Source organism: Tetrao urogallus, assembly GCF_951394365.1.
Source record: "Tetrao urogallus genome assembly, chromosome: Z".
Classification (NCBI taxonomy): Eukaryota; Metazoa; Chordata; class Aves; order Galliformes; family Phasianidae; genus Tetrao; species Tetrao urogallus.
In genome coordinates, this window is record NC_136816.1 from 66,539,220 (window position 1) to 66,559,233 (window position 20,014).

A 20,014-nucleotide genomic window follows, 5' to 3' on the forward strand; every position below is an offset into this window, starting at 1 on the left:
AAGCTCCCATAGACTGCAGCAGAAGAGCTATCAACTAATCCGTCTTTGTAGACAAAGTTCTAAGTGTGAAGGTGAGAATTACTGAGTCATTCCTCCCAGGGCTGAAAATCCTAGTTTGATTTTGGCATAATTAAGTTTCCTCTTCAGAAACAGAAAGAAAACTAGCAAAACAGCAGAAAATAAGAAAACTATGCATGCTACCACGAAGCTTTTTTAATAAGCACAGTTACAAATTTCTGGGCTATTCTGTAACTGTCAAGTCCTAATTAAAATACTACATTTCTCTGACTCATGGTGCTGTAGGATGTATGTACATTATTCACATGAATATTAATCTTTTCCCAGGTAGGAGGCTGAGTTGCTCAGGAGATTTATATTCATATCCTATGTGGAAACTGATGGCATGGTTTTTTTTTTTTCCAAATTTCATCAAGACCATTAACAATTAAGAGCCATGAGAATCGTTTCAGTAGCTTATGTTCGAGAAATCCAATACTTGCAAGCTGGAGCTCCGTGAGTATTAATATGAAATAGCATCAAGCACTGAGTGAGAGGAACAAAGAAAAGAGCTGGAGGCATCACTTTGAACGTTAAGGGCTGAAGCAGCAGCTAGAAGAAAATAGGGAGATAGTCCTCTTGAAAGCATCTAGGTAATGACAGAAGATGGAAAAATGTTAATATGGTGATCAGATAAATGAGGCAAGACCTTTTCTAATTACCAAGACAATCACCTGACACGTTAGGCTATTATCACAGGGACCTTTAAAACCCTGATACCTATCTGGATAGCCAGTATTTGTACCACTGACTTTCAAACAAGATGCAGAAATAAGGTGATGATGCATAACGTGTAGAAGGCAACTAGCAAAGCAGCAATCCTAAGTTTAAGAGAAATGCCAGACACAGAAATGAGCTGAGGATGCAAACAAATCTGAGAAACCTGACAGTTTTCCTGATACCTTGGAAGGTAAGGAGTGAGGCAAGCAAGATAAACACTGTGTAATTTAAAACTGCAAATTAAACTCAGAAAATCTGTAGCTAGAACATGCATGAAGAGAAAAAAGTCAGGAAGCTGTTAAAAAAAACAGACATGAATCACGAGCTACGTCAAGTGAAGGGGAAAGAAAGGAGGTGCACTGAGAAACCAGTTCAAACACACCACAAGTTTTTCAGGGGTTTCAACCTTGAATTACAGGTACCACCCTGAGAAGTCTGCACAGATGAACAGCAGTGCAGATGAAAAAAAATCAAAAGGGCAAAGTACGAAATTGCATAGCAGTGAACACACAATATGACCCAAACTATCATGGCTACTACTCAAAGAAAGGGAAACCCATCATCAGATGGCATCTGGAACATCTGACACCGTAATGGCTTCAGGCCATCACTAACAGGAACAAGTGCAGTCAGACAGTCAATAACATTAAAATGCTCTCTTTTTTTTTTTTTTTAATAGGAAAGAAAAAGAAGTTTAGCACGTTAGGAAAGAGAGTGCTGTAGAGGAAAGCAAAAATGCAAAAGCACAACAGGTTGCTATACCTGAGTCAGATGGCCCTGATAAGTCGTCAGGTACTGTGCTGCAAGACAGTCAAATCATTAAGTGCCAAGAACTTGAAAAACAGGCAATGCACTTAAAAACTGGAAAAGGGCACAGCAAGCACTTATACTTAAAAAATAGGAAGATATTACCGAGATAATTATGAAAGAGCTAGCCTGATTTTTTTCCCTTTCTGGCAATTAAAGAATGGAACAAATCCTTTTAGCATAAACATGAGAGATATAACAGGGCAGATGGCTTCACCTTGAGTAGAGTTGTGCGTATGTCAAATGCATTTAACTTCTATCTATGACAATGTAGACTAGTCTTAGGGGTAGTAGAGAAGAAGAGGAAGCCTTATACCCTGAGTCTGAGTGAAACTGCTAAACAGATTCAAAAGCATTGGAAAAATTACATCTGGGGCAGCTAAACTCAATCCATGAAGCAAGGGCCCCCCCTGCTCTGACAGCACACAGCCTGCAAGCTTGAGTACTACACAGCTTTTCCACATATGAAAGATTTGTAGGCATAACAGATTACAAAAGGATAGACAGCACTGAGATTAAGGAGCAGAAAAAAAATCTGAAAGAACAAGTGCAAAGCAAATCACGGGATCACATAATGTGATTGGAAGGGACCTCAAAAGACCATGCAGTCCAATCTCCCCACAGGACAGGAACACCTGCACCAGGTCACACAGGAATGCATCCAGGCGGGTTTTGAATGTCTCAGAGGAGACCCCACAACCTCCCTGGGCAGCCTGTTCCAGTGTTCTGTCACCCTTAATGCAAATAAGTTTTTTCTCATATTTATGTCATTTACAGATAGAGTCCAACACAGATATAGGATAGGGAACAACTGACAAAATTCTTCTGCAAAAGGATCTCAGCTCTAGAAAGGATAAAAGGCTAAGTAGGCATCAGCAATGTCAGTCCGTGACAAAAAGACACCACCAGAGCAGGACACCTGATGTACTGGGATGTCAGGACTACAAAGTCTTCCTTGCTCCGGGTTTCTACATTCACCTTCCGACTCCGCTCTTCAGAAGGAAAAACGGAAGAAAAAAATACAAGGGCTGATTAAAGAGTGCCTAAACAAATAACAAGAAAAGGCTGAAAGAGTCCTTAACCAAATATGAGGTGAGCAAGTGGGGCTTGGTTCTCACATTGGAGCAGCCTTTCACTATTTCAGAGAGAACTGGAATCTGTTCTGCTCCTTTACTGCTTGTCCTACTCATGAAAAATGGATTTATATGGAGAAAGCACAATCTATAGCAGAGGTTAAGAAAAGCCTTTGCATGGTAAAGACAGCTAAAGCCTGGAGCAAGCTGCTGGAATGCTTCAGCACTTCTGGTTTTTGTTTCAATGGAAACTTTGATCAATAGTTTTTAGGAGCAGTCAACACAAAGCAAACGGAGACATTTTTCTGTCATAACTATAACAGCGTTTCTGCTAATAGTAATTATTATAGTATTACTTTATATATGTGTGTATGTGTAAATATATTATATATATATATATATATAAAATTTATTTAATTAGTAATTACTAACAGCCTTACTTTAATCTCAACAGAAATATAAACTTTTGACTGATGCTGAACTACCCCTTGGGTCCTGTAGTCTCTCAGACAAAAAGCTGTTTATCCCTAAACATCTGGGGATGACTGAACCTCTTGTCCTTTTTGCACCACTTGTGTGCATTTTCCTGCACTGGCACAGAACTAAACTCTTTTGCCTGCATTATCTACAAAACAACAGAAGTTCTAATTTCTAAAGAATGCTAATGGTAGTCTTAAATTTCAGTGTCACACTGATCATTCTGATCTAAATTCACTCAGCTCAGAAGTGAACTATGCACAGTAACTGTCAGTCAGGAAAGAATTTACAGTCCAGGTAAGCCAAGGGAAAAGCCATATCTACTACAGGACTTCCAATACAAAAAGCTTGTCTTCCCCAGAATTTGCAAAAGATCCAGTACAGAAGTTGTTCTGCCACTGATAGATACATACTGTAACATTATTTCTTACAAAATCAGATCAGGACAAAAAGCAATATAAAAAAGTAATATTTCTAAATGTATTTCATTAACTCTGCACTTTGGGTAGTAGGCAATAGTTCATCATCTACAGAACATGAACACACCATATGTTCTCGTTCTGTAGGCATACAGATAGATAAAAGCAAAAGATTTTTATTACTTTTAAAAAACCACAAAACTTCTGAGGGATTAATCGCTATTTTCTAAAACAAGGGTGTTTATACTGTTGAAGAAAATGTCACAACCTTTTCCTTTTGACTTCCCAAATCAAGGTTATTTATTTTTAAATGCTGCTTTCATGAGATGGAAATACTAAGAGTTATTATACACCCACTTTCAGTTAGTACATATAAAAATATTTGATGTAAAACTTCCCAAGGAACATTTTCACACGACAGATAATACAGATAACTCCCACTAAGCTAACAAGCTATCCTCGAGTCGCCTTGAGAAACAGCCTTCTTTCTCAGCTGCTCATCAGGAACCTTGTAGCCCAACTCAGCCGACAATGCAGCTGCCCCACACCAGCCCCAGCTGCACACCCATCACCCATCACTCATCACCCATCACCAACCAGAAGCAGTGCACTATTAACCTTCCCTGCACAGAAATCAGGGTATGGCATGCAGTGCAGTGCTAACTCAAATTATGGCAAAAGGTTTATTGACTTTGATGTGTTAGCTAAACGCGGTCCTGTGCAAAACACATGCAGACTTCCCTTCCATTTTGCCAAAAAAAAAACCAACAACAATAACTTTTTTTTTTATTTGTGACTGCATTTTCAGTAAACAAAGAAAAACAGTACCTGTGAGTCTTCAAATGGAATGCATAGAGGTGCCATCAAAAATCTGGCCATGTGTCTTTATCAGACTTCCTTAAAACCTCTTTTACCGGAGAGAAATATCCCCCAGTTCACAGACACACAACTAATTCGTGTCAGAGCTTTTTGGCAGTACATACATTCGTGAACAACAATTTTCAAGGATGAAGCACAGAAAGAGTTAAATTTCATCAAAAATGAACACCTGGAGAACTCACTAGGAATTGCAGTCACTGCCATCAGACGAGCCTGATGCGTTAGTTTCACAAAAACCAGGTCACATATCCCACTTGTTTTATGTTTTTGTTGCTCTTTTTTATGTTTTAATTTAAAAAATATGTATTAAAGTAGTAAAGTAAAGTAGTAAAGTATTAAATTAAAATATATATTAAAGTAGGTTTCATTACATATATATATTAACTGTATTATATATTTTATGGGGGTTGTTCCAAAAGTAATGTCTCCTATCTTACGACACCGGTCTCCTATGTCAGAGGCAGTATGGTATGGCAGTAGAGGTTGACCCTTCCCACCAGTGTTCCATTCCATTCTGATGCTGTGTTACAGATGTGGCAGCAGAGGGATGGCATGACAAAATGGCCTCTGACATGGAAGTGTGTATGAAAAGAAGGGTGCCACCGAATTCCATCATGTGGAAAAAATGGCACCAACTGACAGCCACTGACGCTTGCTGAACATTTATGGAGATCAATCAGTGGATGTGAGCACAATGAGGCTGTGGTGGGTGGGGTTTCAGCATTCGTGACAGTAACAGTGGGTTGCTTCTGCTGGTGCAGATTGTTGCAAGTGCAGCATGCAGGCTCTTATTCATCACCGGTCAAAAGGCATAGTTAATGGTAGTGACTGAGTTGAAAAAGAGTGTTTTGTAGCAGAGAATTTGCTCCATTAAATAGTGTTACTGTGCTCTCTGTATCAGTTGCAGTTTCCATGGAAATAATTATGAAGCATTATTTTCAGAGCAACCCTTGTATATGTGGCCCTAGACAATTCCTCTTCGCTCAGTGCAGCCCAGGCAAGGCAAAAGGCTGAACACCCACGATTTAGCCCCAAACCTTTTTATTATTTTGCAAATTTGCAAATTTTGTGCTGACTTCTCTGCTTCTGCATCTTTTCTGATAATTCACCTCTAGTTCCAAACAAAGACATCAAACTGATGGTAGAATTAAATAACACTATCAAATAATGCTGCAATCCTGGACAGTATTTGATTGTGTTTTGCCTCCGTAACATCAGAATAGTAACAAGATAAAAGAAAGGAAACCTTCAGCCACAGATGGAAAACACTGGGAGGAGAAAGAAGGCATGAAGCAATTCTCCATCCTACCTCTTGAAGTTGCATTCGAACTTTGTTAATGGCTCGAATCCAATGGGCTCTCGCTGGAGAAAACGGTGGTGGTTCGTTGTCACCACTGTACCTTAACAAGAAACAAAATCATTATTTGGCAAATACTCATCTGCAACATTAAAGATTCAGCATGGTACAGTGCAGCTGCAGCTGAAGTAACCAACAGGCTCCCGGCAGACACAGCTGTGCACATGCTATGAGAAGTGAGAGGCTAACGCAGAGATTTCCTTATGTACAAGAGGTTTCTGTACGTGAAAGAGCTGCGTTGGAAGCTGGTGAGTTGAAAGATAAAAGCTAAGATACAATCCCAGCCTTTCTGTGGAAAATCCATGCAGATAAAAGCTTAGTTTAAAATGTTTTCATTATTAAACATAGCCCCAGGACAAAGATGTTATTAGTCAGAACATCAGGAAACCAGTCCAAGATACCTGATCAAACCTATTCAGCACATGGGTATCGTAACTGCATGCAGAGAAGCAGATGAAAGATCTGCCACCCTCATGCCTGTTGCAGGTCTCTTCTAACTGTCTCTTTCCATTCACTCCCCACTGCCACAAATTTACAAACCCTTTTCCATGGAAAGGCAGGCAACAAGGCTCTGCTTTTTTCCCTAAACTCTGTGCCTTTCTCAGTGTGCTCTTTTCTACAGTTTTTGAAGAAGGCATATGCATCTGGCAGCAATGTGTCCCACAACATACTTTATATTCCCCACACTCGTGTAATGGGCCCTTGATTGTATCCCTTCCTTTGTATGCTGCTGTATCACTCTGAGATGGATCAGGCACGGTTGGCAGTATAAAAACCATAGCTGATAGCAACAAGCACCCATGCTACACATTTAGCTCAGGTGCAACTCCAGAGACTGCAGTTCAGAGCTAAATTCACAGTACATTCCATAGAGACAGCAAAGTGTTGCCACAGTGGAGAGAAAGGAAGCTAGTGATGCAGTAATATCTAAACTAGATGCCTAAATTAGCTTGTAACCCTCCATGTAAGCAAATATAGGCCAGCCATTCTGGGACAAATCTCCTGCTGCTCTGTAATAAGAAGAAAGTGAGTCAGAGTTTAAGAACAGCTCAACACTTTTTATAGCCTTGTTTTCTTTTTTAAAACTTTAGTGTAAGAGTTGCCTACACATGAACTACTGTGGTTAATTCTCTCACACAAGCACAGTAACACCAGTCTAGTTGTACTCTCCATGCAGCATTCTCCAAAGGACACAGGTAAGCAGACATAGTTCCATGGATCTCACTGATCCATCCACTTTAACCAGATGAAAATAATCCCTCGTATTTTTGAAAATATAACCATCTCACATTAGGGGCTCCAATGACTTAATTATCACAAGAAAAAACAATCTGTTTGAAAGATAAGCAGTGGAATCTGAAATTTCTGTAAAACCAGTAGACAGCCTACAGTTCTTCCAAACTTAACTGAAATGTTTCTGTGGGCTCTCTTTAATACTGTCAAGAGCTTGTAAAATCAAAGTGTAAGGACAAGAAAAGCCGGCATAATGAGTCAAAGCAACACACTGATTCACACAGTAAGCCTGCAAACTACACAAGCAGTAACTAGCTGTGGTTGCTTACTACACAAGAAAGGAAGGAGTGCAGCTCAAACCATCACTACGTGTATTTCTTGGTTTTGAACACACATGAGCAATAGAAGTAGCTATCCTTGGGCTAGACTACCTTTATCAAATGAAACAGAAAATACAGCAAATAAGTTTCATTAGCAGGAATACAGAAAATACAGTTTAATTTTACTCTCATAAATAACTAGTAATTACAAATTACACGTAATGGTGTTTCACAGATCAGCAACGTCAAGTTTGTTGCAAGACTGCAAGAACAGTGTACATAATTTGCTCCATGAAACAACAAAGAGAGGAAACTTCCTTGCACTAGTTGAAAAGATCTCAAAACTTCTCACTTCACCTACCTCATTCGGGCTGCCACATCAACGTCCTCGGACTTGTCAAGTTCCAGGGGTAGCTTAGCTGTAGAATGATCTGCATGCTTCTCCTCTGCCTCAGAGACCTCCTCCTCTCCTTTGCTGCGAGGCTCCTCTTGCTCCCTGAGCCACGTCTGACTGTCCTTATGGTAGCTGACCAAACTGTGGTCGGAGTAATTCGACTCCCGTTCCTGACGATCATCGTCTTGCTCAGAGCCATGGGCACTTTCATGGGAATGATCCAGCTCACTCAGGTGAGAGCTTCCCTGGCTGACATTACAAGAGGAGCCATATCTACTACTGCCAGCAGGACTATGAGAAAATAAGAAAGTCCATCAGATAAAGCAAGACATGTTACCAAGTTACATTTAACAATTATGTTCTCTGAACTAAATCTAGAGTTCTGAGCTTCAAAACTTTGGTAGGCAACAGAATTACTTCATACACAGCCCACCAGTATACGGACCCTGTATGTTATGGAGTTACAGTACACTTTCTAGAACCAGTTATTTACTTTTTCACCCTCTGTCAGCTAGAAACAGATAGTGAAGGTATTCTAATAACCATGGAGGATATAGAATGGAAACATGGAAATTCAGAGAGGAAGTGCCTGTCTGCTACAGTTTCATTTCAGCTTTAAAATGGCCATTTAAGTTGTTAATAAGAAAACTAAGTTAACTTTATTTTTAATAATATTATGCACTTATAGTAAAATACATTGAAATCAAGATTAAGGTTAAGACCATCAACTTAAAGTCTTTCACAAAAGCGGAGCAATTATTCACAAAGGGAAGACACATACCTCATTCCAGTGAATTTTTCTCAAGAATTTCATTTACGAAAAAGCACCACCACAGGAGTGTGATCTCCATGACTCAAGACACCACTGCCAGGACTGAATCCCCAGAATCCTCACACAAACTACAGTGGATGCAAATTTCCAAATTTCTCATGCAGTCAGGAAAACTATGGCCCAGCCACAATAAATATTTCAGTATAAGAATTAAGCAGCAGTGCTGTTTCTCTCACTTGCAGAGTTAGGAGAATGGGAAGCCAGACAGGAAGTGCTGGTAGTGCAGTGGAGCAACTGTCAGATCAGACGCACAATCACTTTTACTTACACTACCCACACATGCACATTTTTGAAGTCTCTGCTTTGATTTCTGATGACAATTGTAACTTAAAACATAGACAAGTCTGAATACAGACTCACAAAATACTGGTATTTTCCTTAAGTAGCTTCCCTAACTGCATGAAATAAGCTTTGCAGAGATTTTAGGAAGAAAAAATATTAGAATACCTTCACTGACATCTCTGAAAATGCTATAAATGCTTCAGTAATGTGAAATGAATCTACTTGGTTCTGTAATATGTTAGCAGTTAGTTAGATTTCTCTCTTAAAATCTTTACTTTGAAGTTTTACTCCTTTGAATATATTATCTATATACCTATATATGTTTGAGTTTTTTTTAGCAAACACGAGATAACAATCTCAAAACAAGAAAGCAAAGTGGCTGTATACAGTCTACTAAAACACAAAGAATTAAACTTCTGAAAGACTCGTGAAATTGGCACTAAAAACATCTCATTCAGTGTGACAAAGTGTAAGAACATGCAAAATATCACAGACAAAAAAGAATGGAAAAGGATTAGAAAATCATGTAAGAGCTTCAGCAGTACTAGAGACTGTGGTTGACCACATCTCCTGTGACAGCTATCAGTGATACTACAAACACTTAACGAATACAGATGGGACTGAGCTACTAACATCAGACACTAAGGTCAGTATCTACTGCTGCACTACTGCATTATAAATGGTCAAACAGCTGAAGCCATTTATAACTTGTCTGTAACTAGCCTTTTCTCATTCGGTTGTTCCATGCTACTCAGGTCTGCAGGCTGTGTGCCAGGATGAAGTGTTACTCCATGAGGAGCAGAGTCAAGCTCAGTTTCCTTCACTTCAGGCTGGTCTGCTACAGACCTGTCGGCTTGATCTTCCTGCAATTCGGTGGAAATCACGTTCTGCTGGTCTTCAGACACTTTATCAAGCCTCTCTCCCAGCTCTTTGTTGGATGTATCATCAACAGTGCTTGCACCAGATGGTTCTTCAGAAAGTTCATTGTCTACAGTGTCAGGCTGCCTTGAAGATAAGTTTACTTCTATATTTGCATCAGTCAGTTGATCTGAGACTGCAGATTTTGAGTATTCATCTGAACTGACTGTTCCTAACACCTTGTCATCTGGTTTTGACAAAGCCTGTGGTGGTTGTACATGTGGTTCCTTTTTGGCAGAGGTCTCCCTGTTGTCTTTATGCCAGGGAAAGGAGAAATCTATTTTTTTCCCAAATACTGCTCCTTGGACACTATCTGGCTTACTCACCTTTTCTTCACTGCCTCCTTCAAACAGAGTGGAAGAAAGTTTCTTAAAGCTGGACATGAGGCCCTGATCTGCCCCTGCTCTATTAACAGAAGGTGGCTGCTGAGAGAAGAAAGACCCAAACGGCCTTCCACTGTCAGAGGATGACATGAAGCTGAATTTCGGCAAATTGGGCATGCTTGGTATTTCAAAGACTGTTTTACTGCTGTTTGCATCTGAAGGAATGTTACTGGGCTTACCCTCTTTCTGCAAGTCACCTATGGAAGGGATTTCTTCCAAGTGTATCTCATTAACTGACAGATGTTTCTCTTGTTCAGCAATTTGCTGTTGTACTTCTCTTGTTTTCTCTTCATCCAGAGGGGGCAGAGGAACACTGGATTCATCAGCTGGAGTTATGGGTTCTCTACTGCTACTACTATTCATGTCTGGGTGATCAATATCAGCAGTAGTCTGGTTCTCCGTAACAGCAGGCTCTGATTCAGTTGTAGCACTCTCACTCAACTGGGAAAGGTTTGTGCCTGTCCCATTAAGTGGGGCTTCAGTTTCCAGTTCAGACCCACCACTAGAGCCAGTATGAAGGAAGTCAACAGCTGCCTTTTCTGTAGAAGCACCTTGTTCCTCCACTGTGTGTGAAGACACATCTAGTTGGCATGGATTTACATCAGACTGTTCAGCGGCCTCAGTCTGCTCTGTATCAACTACATTACTGAAATCAGATGCCCGTGACTTAGGATCTATCATTTCAGAGGGCTGTGCATCACCAGCCAGCTGCAGAGCCTCCAGATCTTGATTTTCACTAGAAACTACCTTTTCTGGAGTGATCCTCAAAGATTCCTCTTTACAGGTTTCTGAGTTCCTATTTTCTTCATTTTCTTTTTTCATAGAAGACTCTTTTGTAGAGTTTTCTTCTGAAGCAGTCAATATATCCTGATTCAGAGAGCTTATAGCATCTCTCTTAGACTCTTTGGCTGCAGTTACACCTTCTGCCTTCTTAGCGTCTTTTGCTGGAACAGACTCAATAATGTCTTTCATTCTGTTGCCTTGAGGTTTAGGAGTGGATTGTGGAGGCATCTCTTTTGGAGATTCTTTTGGACCTTTAAAGATGCCAAAGAGATCGCTTTTGAAAGTTGGTGCTGGGCCACTTGGGAGAGAAGAGAAACCAAAGAAAGAGGAGCTTTTTTTCTGTGCAGTGGGAGGTGCAGGAGCTTGAGGCTGGGAAAAGAAATCAGACAACGTTTTGGGTGGTTTCATTTTTGTCATGAAACTTGAAAAAATTTCAACTGAAGAATCCAGAACTGACTTATCACCCTCAGGTTCCTTAGGTTTGTTTTGCAAATTAGAGGTCTCTGGTCTTTTAGAAGCAGAGTGCAGATCTTGTGCCTGTTGTAACCTGTCTCCAGGGGTTTGTTCAGATAATTCATATTTTGGCAACTCACTTTGTGCACATACTTCTCTAGAGACCACTTCACTTTTTATGTCACTTGTGCTGTTTGAGTCTTTTATATCCAAGGAATCCATTTTGTCATTTATGGCTGGACTATAATCTTTATTTTCAGAAATCTGTTCTTCTGAAGAACAGGACTCTTCTTTATCAACAGGTAAAACAACAGTGTCTGTCTTCCCTGTGCTACCCAGAGCATATTCTTCTGCCCCTAAGGAAATAGTCTGCTCGCCCTGGGAATGCTCCTGCACACTGGGAATCTGACAGCAAGGATCAGAAGGAGCTGAACTGATTACAGCAGTGTCATCAGTGTGCAGAAGCTTTTTGAAGTTGCTCTCTTCAGCTATCTCTGCAACACTTACTGTGTTTTCCAGAGACATCTCTGATTTATTTTCGGTCATAGTGACATTATTAAACATTTGTCTGCCAGTCGCTGCTGCAATAATATAATTTACTTCTTTCTTATTGTCTGCATCTTGTTGCCTGGTAGTTCTGATACCAGAGTCAGTGGAAATACTTTGCTTCATAGATGACTTAGAATTTGCTGGTTTCGCTGGTTTTGCATTAGACTCTTGTCTTGGCGCAGTTTGTGGCTTTTCATCCAAAAAGGATGTCAAACTGAAGAAACCAAAGCTAGTACTTCTTTGAGGTGTGGTCTTCTCAGCAGTTGGACCACTGGAAAAGAAGGAAGGCAGACGAAACAGTCCCTCTGTTTCTTGCTGCTTTGCACCAGCGGGAGCAGCAGTGGGTGCTGGAGGCTTGGGTTCATCCGACCCAGTGAAGAATGAGAATATGCTTCTACTGGCTGGCTGTGCTGACTGTGATTTTGAAGCAGTGATATCAGAAAAGCTGAATGGTAAACTGAATCCTGATTCTTTAGGAGTCTGATCTGGCCTTGGTTTTGTCTGATTAACTGTGCCACCTACACAATTTCCTCCTTGCTGCTTTGGTGGAGCTGTGGGCACACTGCTCTGCTGCACAGTTGAATGTGTCAGCTGGCTTATTTTGGGACCTGCAGCATCCCCAGGAGGTACTGTCTTATTCTCACAGGAACCCTCCTCAGCTTTTCTGCTAGGGCTAGTGGAGATCTGCCTGTCCACACCTTTTGTTCCCACTCCTTCCTTAGGAGTTGAGGACAGACACGGCATACTGGCACTCTGGTGACCACCTGACTTTTCAGGTTTTTGTATTGACTCTGCCACAGTTCTGCTATGGGTTTTTGGCAGAGTTGCAGCACTTGAGGTTGGTTGAGAAGACACAGCTTCAACTTTGAAGAGATCTCCAAGGGATCCAAACAATGATGAGATACTGGATGCTTCCTTCTGTTCTGGATGCATTGCCTTTTCTGCTTTATCACTGTGACTTCTTTCCAGATCTGGAGATGGCTGTGGTTCTTTGCTTACTTGTGTTTTGAAGAAGTCAAAAAATCCAGAAGTTTGGGGTTTGTTGGTCGTTGAGCTCGCAGGAGAATCTTCTCCAAGACTGAACAGTTTCAGAGCACTTTTAAATAATGTTTCCTCGGGCTCAGGGGCTGGGTGCCTCTGATTTGGCTGTGACTGACTGGATTCATTAGTAGTCACATGCCGTTCAAGATGCCTGGAAGCCAGCTTTGCTTTAACAGGTCGTTCTTCTCTTACGGGCTTGCCATCTGGTGCAGTTTGGCTCAGTTGAGAAGGAGATTTTGTTAATCCTGTTTTTTTAACGTGGATGTTTTCATTCTGATTTAATTCCAGCTTTTCATTTCTAGTGGCTTCTGAATTAAGTTCTGATGAAGTATTTCTTCTTAGTTCTGATATAACCGGAAACTTTTGCCCTGCCTGCATCTCATCCGATTTCCTATTTGGTACAAATGATAAAACATCAGGTTTGTTTTCAGATGGTTTTGACTGTGTCTCTGTTCTCTTTAAGGAATAATCCTCAGTTGTCCCAGAGTCAGGTCCTGAAGACTTTCCAATCAGTCCACCCAATGCAGAAAATAAGGAGGTAACTTTGTTCACTGGTGTTTTCTTATCTTCTTCAGCCTTTTTTGCTTCTGCTATTCGTTCAGTAGTTGCCACAGTTTCTTCAGCTTTAGGAGAAGATTGAAACAGATGTAAACCAAAGAATCCTCCTGATGATCCACCCCCAGCAGTTGCTACAGGGGCATCCTTATCCAATTCCTTGGTATGAATGTCCTTTCTTAATGATTTATCAGAAGCCCCTCTGGAATGTGTTCTAAGATCAAGGGTTAGTGGCGTTTCCTCTGAATAATTCTGGGTTTCCTTGTCAGGTCTAAAATCAACTTTGAGTTTTTGAAGTTTGTAACCTGAGAAGTCTAGCGGCTGGTCTCTCTGAGAATAAATAGACTCTTCAAACATCTGTGAAAACGTCTCCAAATTCATGTTCATTAGCTGGTCACTCCTCTGCAAAGCTACAGACAAATCCAGAGGTTTATTCATTGTGTAATCATCCAAACTCTCTTCTTCGGCAAACCAAAACAGCTCATCTTCACTGCCAAGAGGGACTTTAAAACCACAAACAGCAACCGTGTTATCTTCCAGCACAGCTCTTGGAATGCCGCCCATCTGGAAATTATAATCCCAGCAGTCTGGGTAAGAATCAGTTTCAGGAGCACAAACGTAGACATACTGCCCAGTGGGATCGGTGAGGAGCGAATACACATACTGGCTATCACTGTACATGTAGTATCCACAATCACCATCTTCCGATGGCCACCACACACCCTGCTCAAGCATCATCAGCCACTCTTGATAGTCTTGGCTATAGGATGAATACATAAAGTTCTCATCTATACTTAACGTCTCTTGGTCAATTAGAGTCCACATAGTTCCATCACAGCCAGAGGAGTAGCTTAAATCCATGGGCAGCTCTTCAAAAGAATAACTGCCATCTCTCTCAAATGGTGGAAAGTTACTATAATTTTCATTGACAGAATTAGCAGTCCATGCATCATTTTCTTCTGAATAAACATCCTGAAACATTAAGTGGTCAAATGACTCATGTGACATCATACTTAAATCTGAACTCTGTATATCAAAGTTGGCATTACTCCGCCAATCCACCACATTTGCATTTCCATCCTTTTTGCAGAGATTCACTACCACATCATTTTCAGGCCAGTCCAAGAACTGAGGGGGAAGAACAGAGTTCTGATTCAATACGTAGTAAACTGGCAGTGCTATTTCATGAGAGTCAACAAGTTCCCCCACTTCATATTCCCACTCAAAGCTAGAATGACTTCTTGTTTCCTGATATGCTGAGTATTGCTCTGTTAGATTGTGTTTTTTATTGGTCAAATTAAGAAATTCATTTGATCCTTTGTTTAATAAGGTTGGGAGAATTTTAGATTCTGTATCCTCCTGATAAGGGACATGCCTATTACTTACTGACTTTCCAGATAAGTCCTGTACCTTGGCTTCAGGATTTTGGGCAACTGGGAATACAGAATGCATAGCTGTGTTATTAACATTTCTGCTGGCCAGGTGGTTAGTAGCTTTGGAAGATTCCACCATGTTCACATTATCTAGCTTCTCCTTTGGTTTGGGCAGGATGTTTTTCAAGAAGCTAGAAGACTCTTGCTTTTCTACAGTATCAGAAGTTATTGCTGAGTCAACAGGTTTTTTCTCTGAGATAGAATCCTCACTTCTATCAAAAAGCTTCATGAAACCTAAAGAGCTTGATTTCATCTTATCTTGCTTACATTCAGACACATTTTCATTTGAGGCAAATTTAAATAAGCCAGAAAATAATCCGGAACTGCTTTTTTGGCCATCATTTTCGCTTTTCACAATCAACTCTTGAGTATTGGCTGTGTTGTCATTGGAAGAAATGTGAAGAAATCCAGAAAGAAAACCCGGTGTGTGCTTCTTCTGCTTATCATCTTTATTTGCAGCTTCTAACACTCTATCTGAAGAGACGGATTCAGCTGAGCTGTGATTTAAGTCTGCATTTACTCCTTCTCTTGTTAAATCTCCTTTTAAATTTCTAGATTCTTCCCGAGCACTCTTATTTCTCTGCAGATCTCCTGTAACCTTACAAGTAACAGAGGCACTTTCCTGGTGTTTATTTCTGTTTACTTGGGCACTAGATTCTTTATTAATGTATTTTCTTTGCATAAATTCTTCCTTATGCTCTGATAAATTTGGAACAGAGCTAGATTTTAATGAAACAGCCTCTTGTGAATTACTGCTTTTGGGTTCAAGCAAAGAAATATCACCAGAACTCTGATGACCTGTTTGGTCCTTGGAAGTTGCTAGATTTTCTGCAGAGGAAAATTTAAATAATGAAGGAATAAAGCTGCCTTTCTCCTTTGTATGCTCCTTCTTGTCTGAAGAATTCAACCCACTGAAAAAAGGAAGTTTCTTGGTAAAAGGAAACAAGTGTTCTTCGCTTGAACTGTTTCGTCTTACATCCTCCTCAGACTTGTGGCCTTTAGAAAACCCAGACACGTTTTCTTTCTGCCCTTGTTCAGCAGATGGAAGCAACAACTGACTGAAAGACTTTTTGAGCGGGCTGAAAAAGCTTTCAGATGCTGTGCCCTGATCTTGAGGCTCTGAATGAAGCTCTGCATTTCCTCTATTCTGCTCCTTTTCCAGTTCGTGACCTGTAGTATGCTGATTCCCTAAGTGATTTGCAGGAGGCTTCTCCCTGACAATGTGTGTACCTTCCTTTACAGTGGCATCTGGCTGACTTGTAACATGATGTAGTTCTGACTGTTTCTGTGGCACATCCTGCTGCTTCGGAGCCAAGAGACCATCAAAATTGGCTTTCAGACTAAAAGAACTGACTGAATTTGTGAGCCTGCCAAAGATGGAAGACACAGAAGTACAATTTGTGTTCATCCCTGCCTCACTTCTACTCTCACTCAGCTGTATCTCTGGAACCACGCTGGCTGCCATTTGTCCAGATGATCTCTCACTTTTGTCTGCCTCACCAGGTTTCACAGCATGGCTGTCCTCCTTGGCATGCTCCTCTTTTACAGCTTCTTGTTTTGGCACTTCCTTCTCAGAGAAGATCTTTAGAGGATTAAACATGCCTAGAACAGAATCCATAACTGAATGCTGGTTCTGCTGGCTGTTGGTGGTAGTTTCATGTGATTGCTGTGTGGAAGCATTACTGTCCACTTTTGTGGTTTCTTGCTTGTTGGAGTTTACATTCTGGGCTTTTTTATCACCACTCACCTGGGTTGGTAGCAAAGAGTGAATGGAGAACTTAGTGTCAGCTTTACCATCCGGTGTCACTCCCGAAGATGCACTCTCACTTTTGAGCTTACCAGAAAACACATTTGAGATTCCACTTTCAGATGAGGTTCTGGTTTCTGTCTTCTCTGGAGTGGAAGAAACAAGCTTTTCAACAGAGGCTGTGAGCTGCTTTGTGCTTGACCCCACCTTTTCAGTCAAAGAGCTGAATAGGGAATTCACAGTATTCTTCATACCTGACAAGTCTGGGAGAGACTCAGATTTACCCTTGGTGCTCTCCTCTGCAGCAGGCTGTTTGGTCTGTTCAGACTTCTTGGCTACTACCACATTATCAGAACTACCCTGCTTCAGTGACGTGCGCTCAGAGCTTTTTCTCGTCTCTGGCAGTGTAGCAAATTTGTTGATCTCTTCCTCCTTTTCAGCCAAATATTCTGAAACTGTTTCTACAAGACACTGAAGTTCATCCATCGTGTCTACATACTCCTCATTGGGTTCTTCAACAGGAGACAGTGTCAAGTCTTGCATAGAATGACCATGCTTGCTCTCTTTAGTCCTGTGTTTTTTATCGCAGCTGGACTTTAACTGGGACTCAGAATTCGCAGGGTAAGTAACAGTGAAGTCTCTCAAGTGGCTGATGTCAGAATCATGCCATGTTTGTGAAAGAATAGCCAATTCCTCAGTTTCATCATCTGAAACAGGTGAGTACTGAAACTCATCAGAAGCACTACTGTCAAATTCCTCAAGGATATCCAGGGGCACGAAAGCATTATCTGACAGCCCTGCACGTTTCATATCTTCATCGTTACTGAGGTGAAGTGAGCCCTCGTGGTTCACTCCACACTTGTTGGGCAACTTGCTGCTTTTGACCATCAAGCCATTTTTGTATGGACGCAGGATGGGATAAGCAGGCAACTGTTCCTTATTTTCAGAGCTGCTAGCATACTTTCCTTTTCTATCATACACCAGCAAATCATCATTAGGTTCAGAATTAGTTGCCACACCATTGAAATATATTTTTTTCTCTCTAGGATACTGCAGACCTCCATTACTTAGGAGGATCATTTGTTCACTTTCTTCAAGACTGTTGCATCGCAATTTCTTTTTCCTTCTCCTATCTATTGTATCATACTCCTGAGGGTATCTTGGGATATCTACAGATCCTGACTCCACACACACATTTTGGCAACATCTTGATTTTTCACAGTGATTGACATTTTCCCTTTTTGAGAGAGTTTGCATCTTTTTAATGTTTGTTTCCTGCCAACTTCTACTTCTATGACTCTTTTCTAAGAACTCCTCTATTAGAAGTTTTCCTAGTTCTTCATAGTTACTCTCCTGTTCTTCTTCTCCATCTTCAGAATTACTTGGAATGATCCTGACTCTGTCATTTCTAGCTAGAGATCCTTGTCTAAGATGAAGAAGGTGGGAGGGAAAGGTAGAAAGGCAACAAAAAAAAAAAAAAAAAAGAAAAAGAAAGAAAAAAGAAAGGAAATGTTTATATAAAAAAGGAAGGTTTAGAAAGGACAGAAAAAAATAGCAATGAAAAACATGCATTAAATAAAATTAAAGTGAGAAACATCCAGATAGAACAAAACTGAAAACCTGTCAATCAAACGGCTAAAAAAAGCAGAATGGGTTATGATATTCCACAGGTTACATTTAGAAATTCCTGTTTGAGAGAGAACAGCTTTTTGTGATCAAGTAAGGGCACACAGCCTTGGCTGTACCAGTACGCTACTGCTGCTTTTTCAGGCATGCTTAAAAAGTCACTTATTACAGTAACAGGACTACTTTGAGATACAGTGCCCACGCACACCATTTCATGCTATGCTATGCTATGCATGCATTTTGGTCACTCTAGGAAGCAGACTTTGCTTTAGCAGTGTTCATACAGCCCACAGGGCGCTCGGTTTTCCCTGAGAGTGGTTGAAGAGCAGCGAACAGTGCAAGGACTCAGGAGTCACTGGACTCCCAGGAAGAGGAGATAGGGGACAAAATGCAAACTGCACACCAGCAACAAGGGGAGCTCCAGCTATGCCACCACCACTCCTTCCTATGAGTGCTTTCAACAACAATTAATGCACTGAAGACTCTCTGCAGTGTGGGCAAACCCAGCACCAGATCCCCAAGCTCACCTAGGAACAGCTGAGCTGAGTAGCTACTTTGTGACTCTGAGCAGCCTGGTGAGCAAGTGGACAGAACTCTGTAAAGAGCAAGACCACTCATCTGGGTATCTGAGCACCTAAACCTGGTGTAGGTAGAGGACAGCCAGATTCTCTTCTCCCTCTTGGAAGCTAGGGAAACATGTTTTCCAACACACTGCCCACATGTGTACACAGTGACCATCTCCTGTCAATGCAAAATGAAGATCTGGGGGAGATCTTGGTGAGCAGGCAAAGCAACACATTGGTGATGGATATTAGCCCACTGCCAGTCAGGATCTGCATTTCCTCATTTATGCTTTTAAATAGGTCCAGCAGTCCATACTTGCCCATTGTGAGAGAACAGATTAAAGCAGCTAGTTTTGCTGTCAAACCAGATGAAGAATCCTAGATACCCGAGTATTTGACCCTTGAGATTTCTGGATTAACTCCTAAGCTGGGATCAGAAGGATTATCTCAATTGCTCACCGACTCAAAGAGTAGAAGAAGGAAACTGCCTGAATTTTACAAGGAGAATTCATACCAGCCTACTTGGAAATGGACACACAGAAAATGGATGTAAAAAAATCAAAACACTTATGTAAAATGCACAGCAGCTTTTCTTTGTTTCATTAGTTGTTAAAATCTAAGGAGCAGGAATGCATGTGTGCCCTGACACCGCAAGGGCAGAGCAAGAAAAGGGAAATGGCAAAGGGCACACAGGCATTGTATGGATACTGCTAATACACTGTGTCTTCACCTTGATAGTCTGAGTTGCCTGGAGCACCCCAATGTAGGATGCTGATGGGATAGCACTGCAAGAGAAACAGGTCATTGCATTTTCACTACTGCTGCTTTAGAGCATCATTTCCATCAGTATTATCTAAGATGCTAATTGGAAAGATACTCATTACTTTAAATGAGCTCTGTTGCACACAGTTTAAAACACTTACTACACTTCTTGGTTGCAGTTTTAAATCCATAATGGAAATGAATCTAAAAAACTAATGAAATTGAAAAGATTCCCAGGCCACCATAGTTAATAGATCAAATATTTTCAAGTCTCAACTGAAAGAAATGAGTGCTACACAAATGCATGAAGAGCCGTAAAAGCTAAACCAACATTTGATAATTTAGGCAACA

The 20,014-nt window shown here is 40.9% G+C and overlaps 1 protein-coding gene across 1 annotated transcript in view; it reads right to left on the reverse strand.

Annotated features, from left to right (window-relative positions):
* UNC13B (unc-13 homolog B) overlaps positions 1–20,014 on the reverse strand; it is a gene marked incomplete at both ends in the record, with an annotated part of 204,421 nt that overhangs the window by 123,458 nt on the left and 60,949 nt on the right. The window contains 2 exons of the mRNA XM_079548344.1: positions 5,742–5,832; positions 7,704–8,027. Of these exons, the coding sequence (XP_079404470.1) occupies positions 5,742–5,832; positions 7,704–8,027 (415 nt within the window). The remainder of the gene's footprint in view (positions 1–5,741; positions 5,833–7,703; positions 8,028–20,014) is intronic.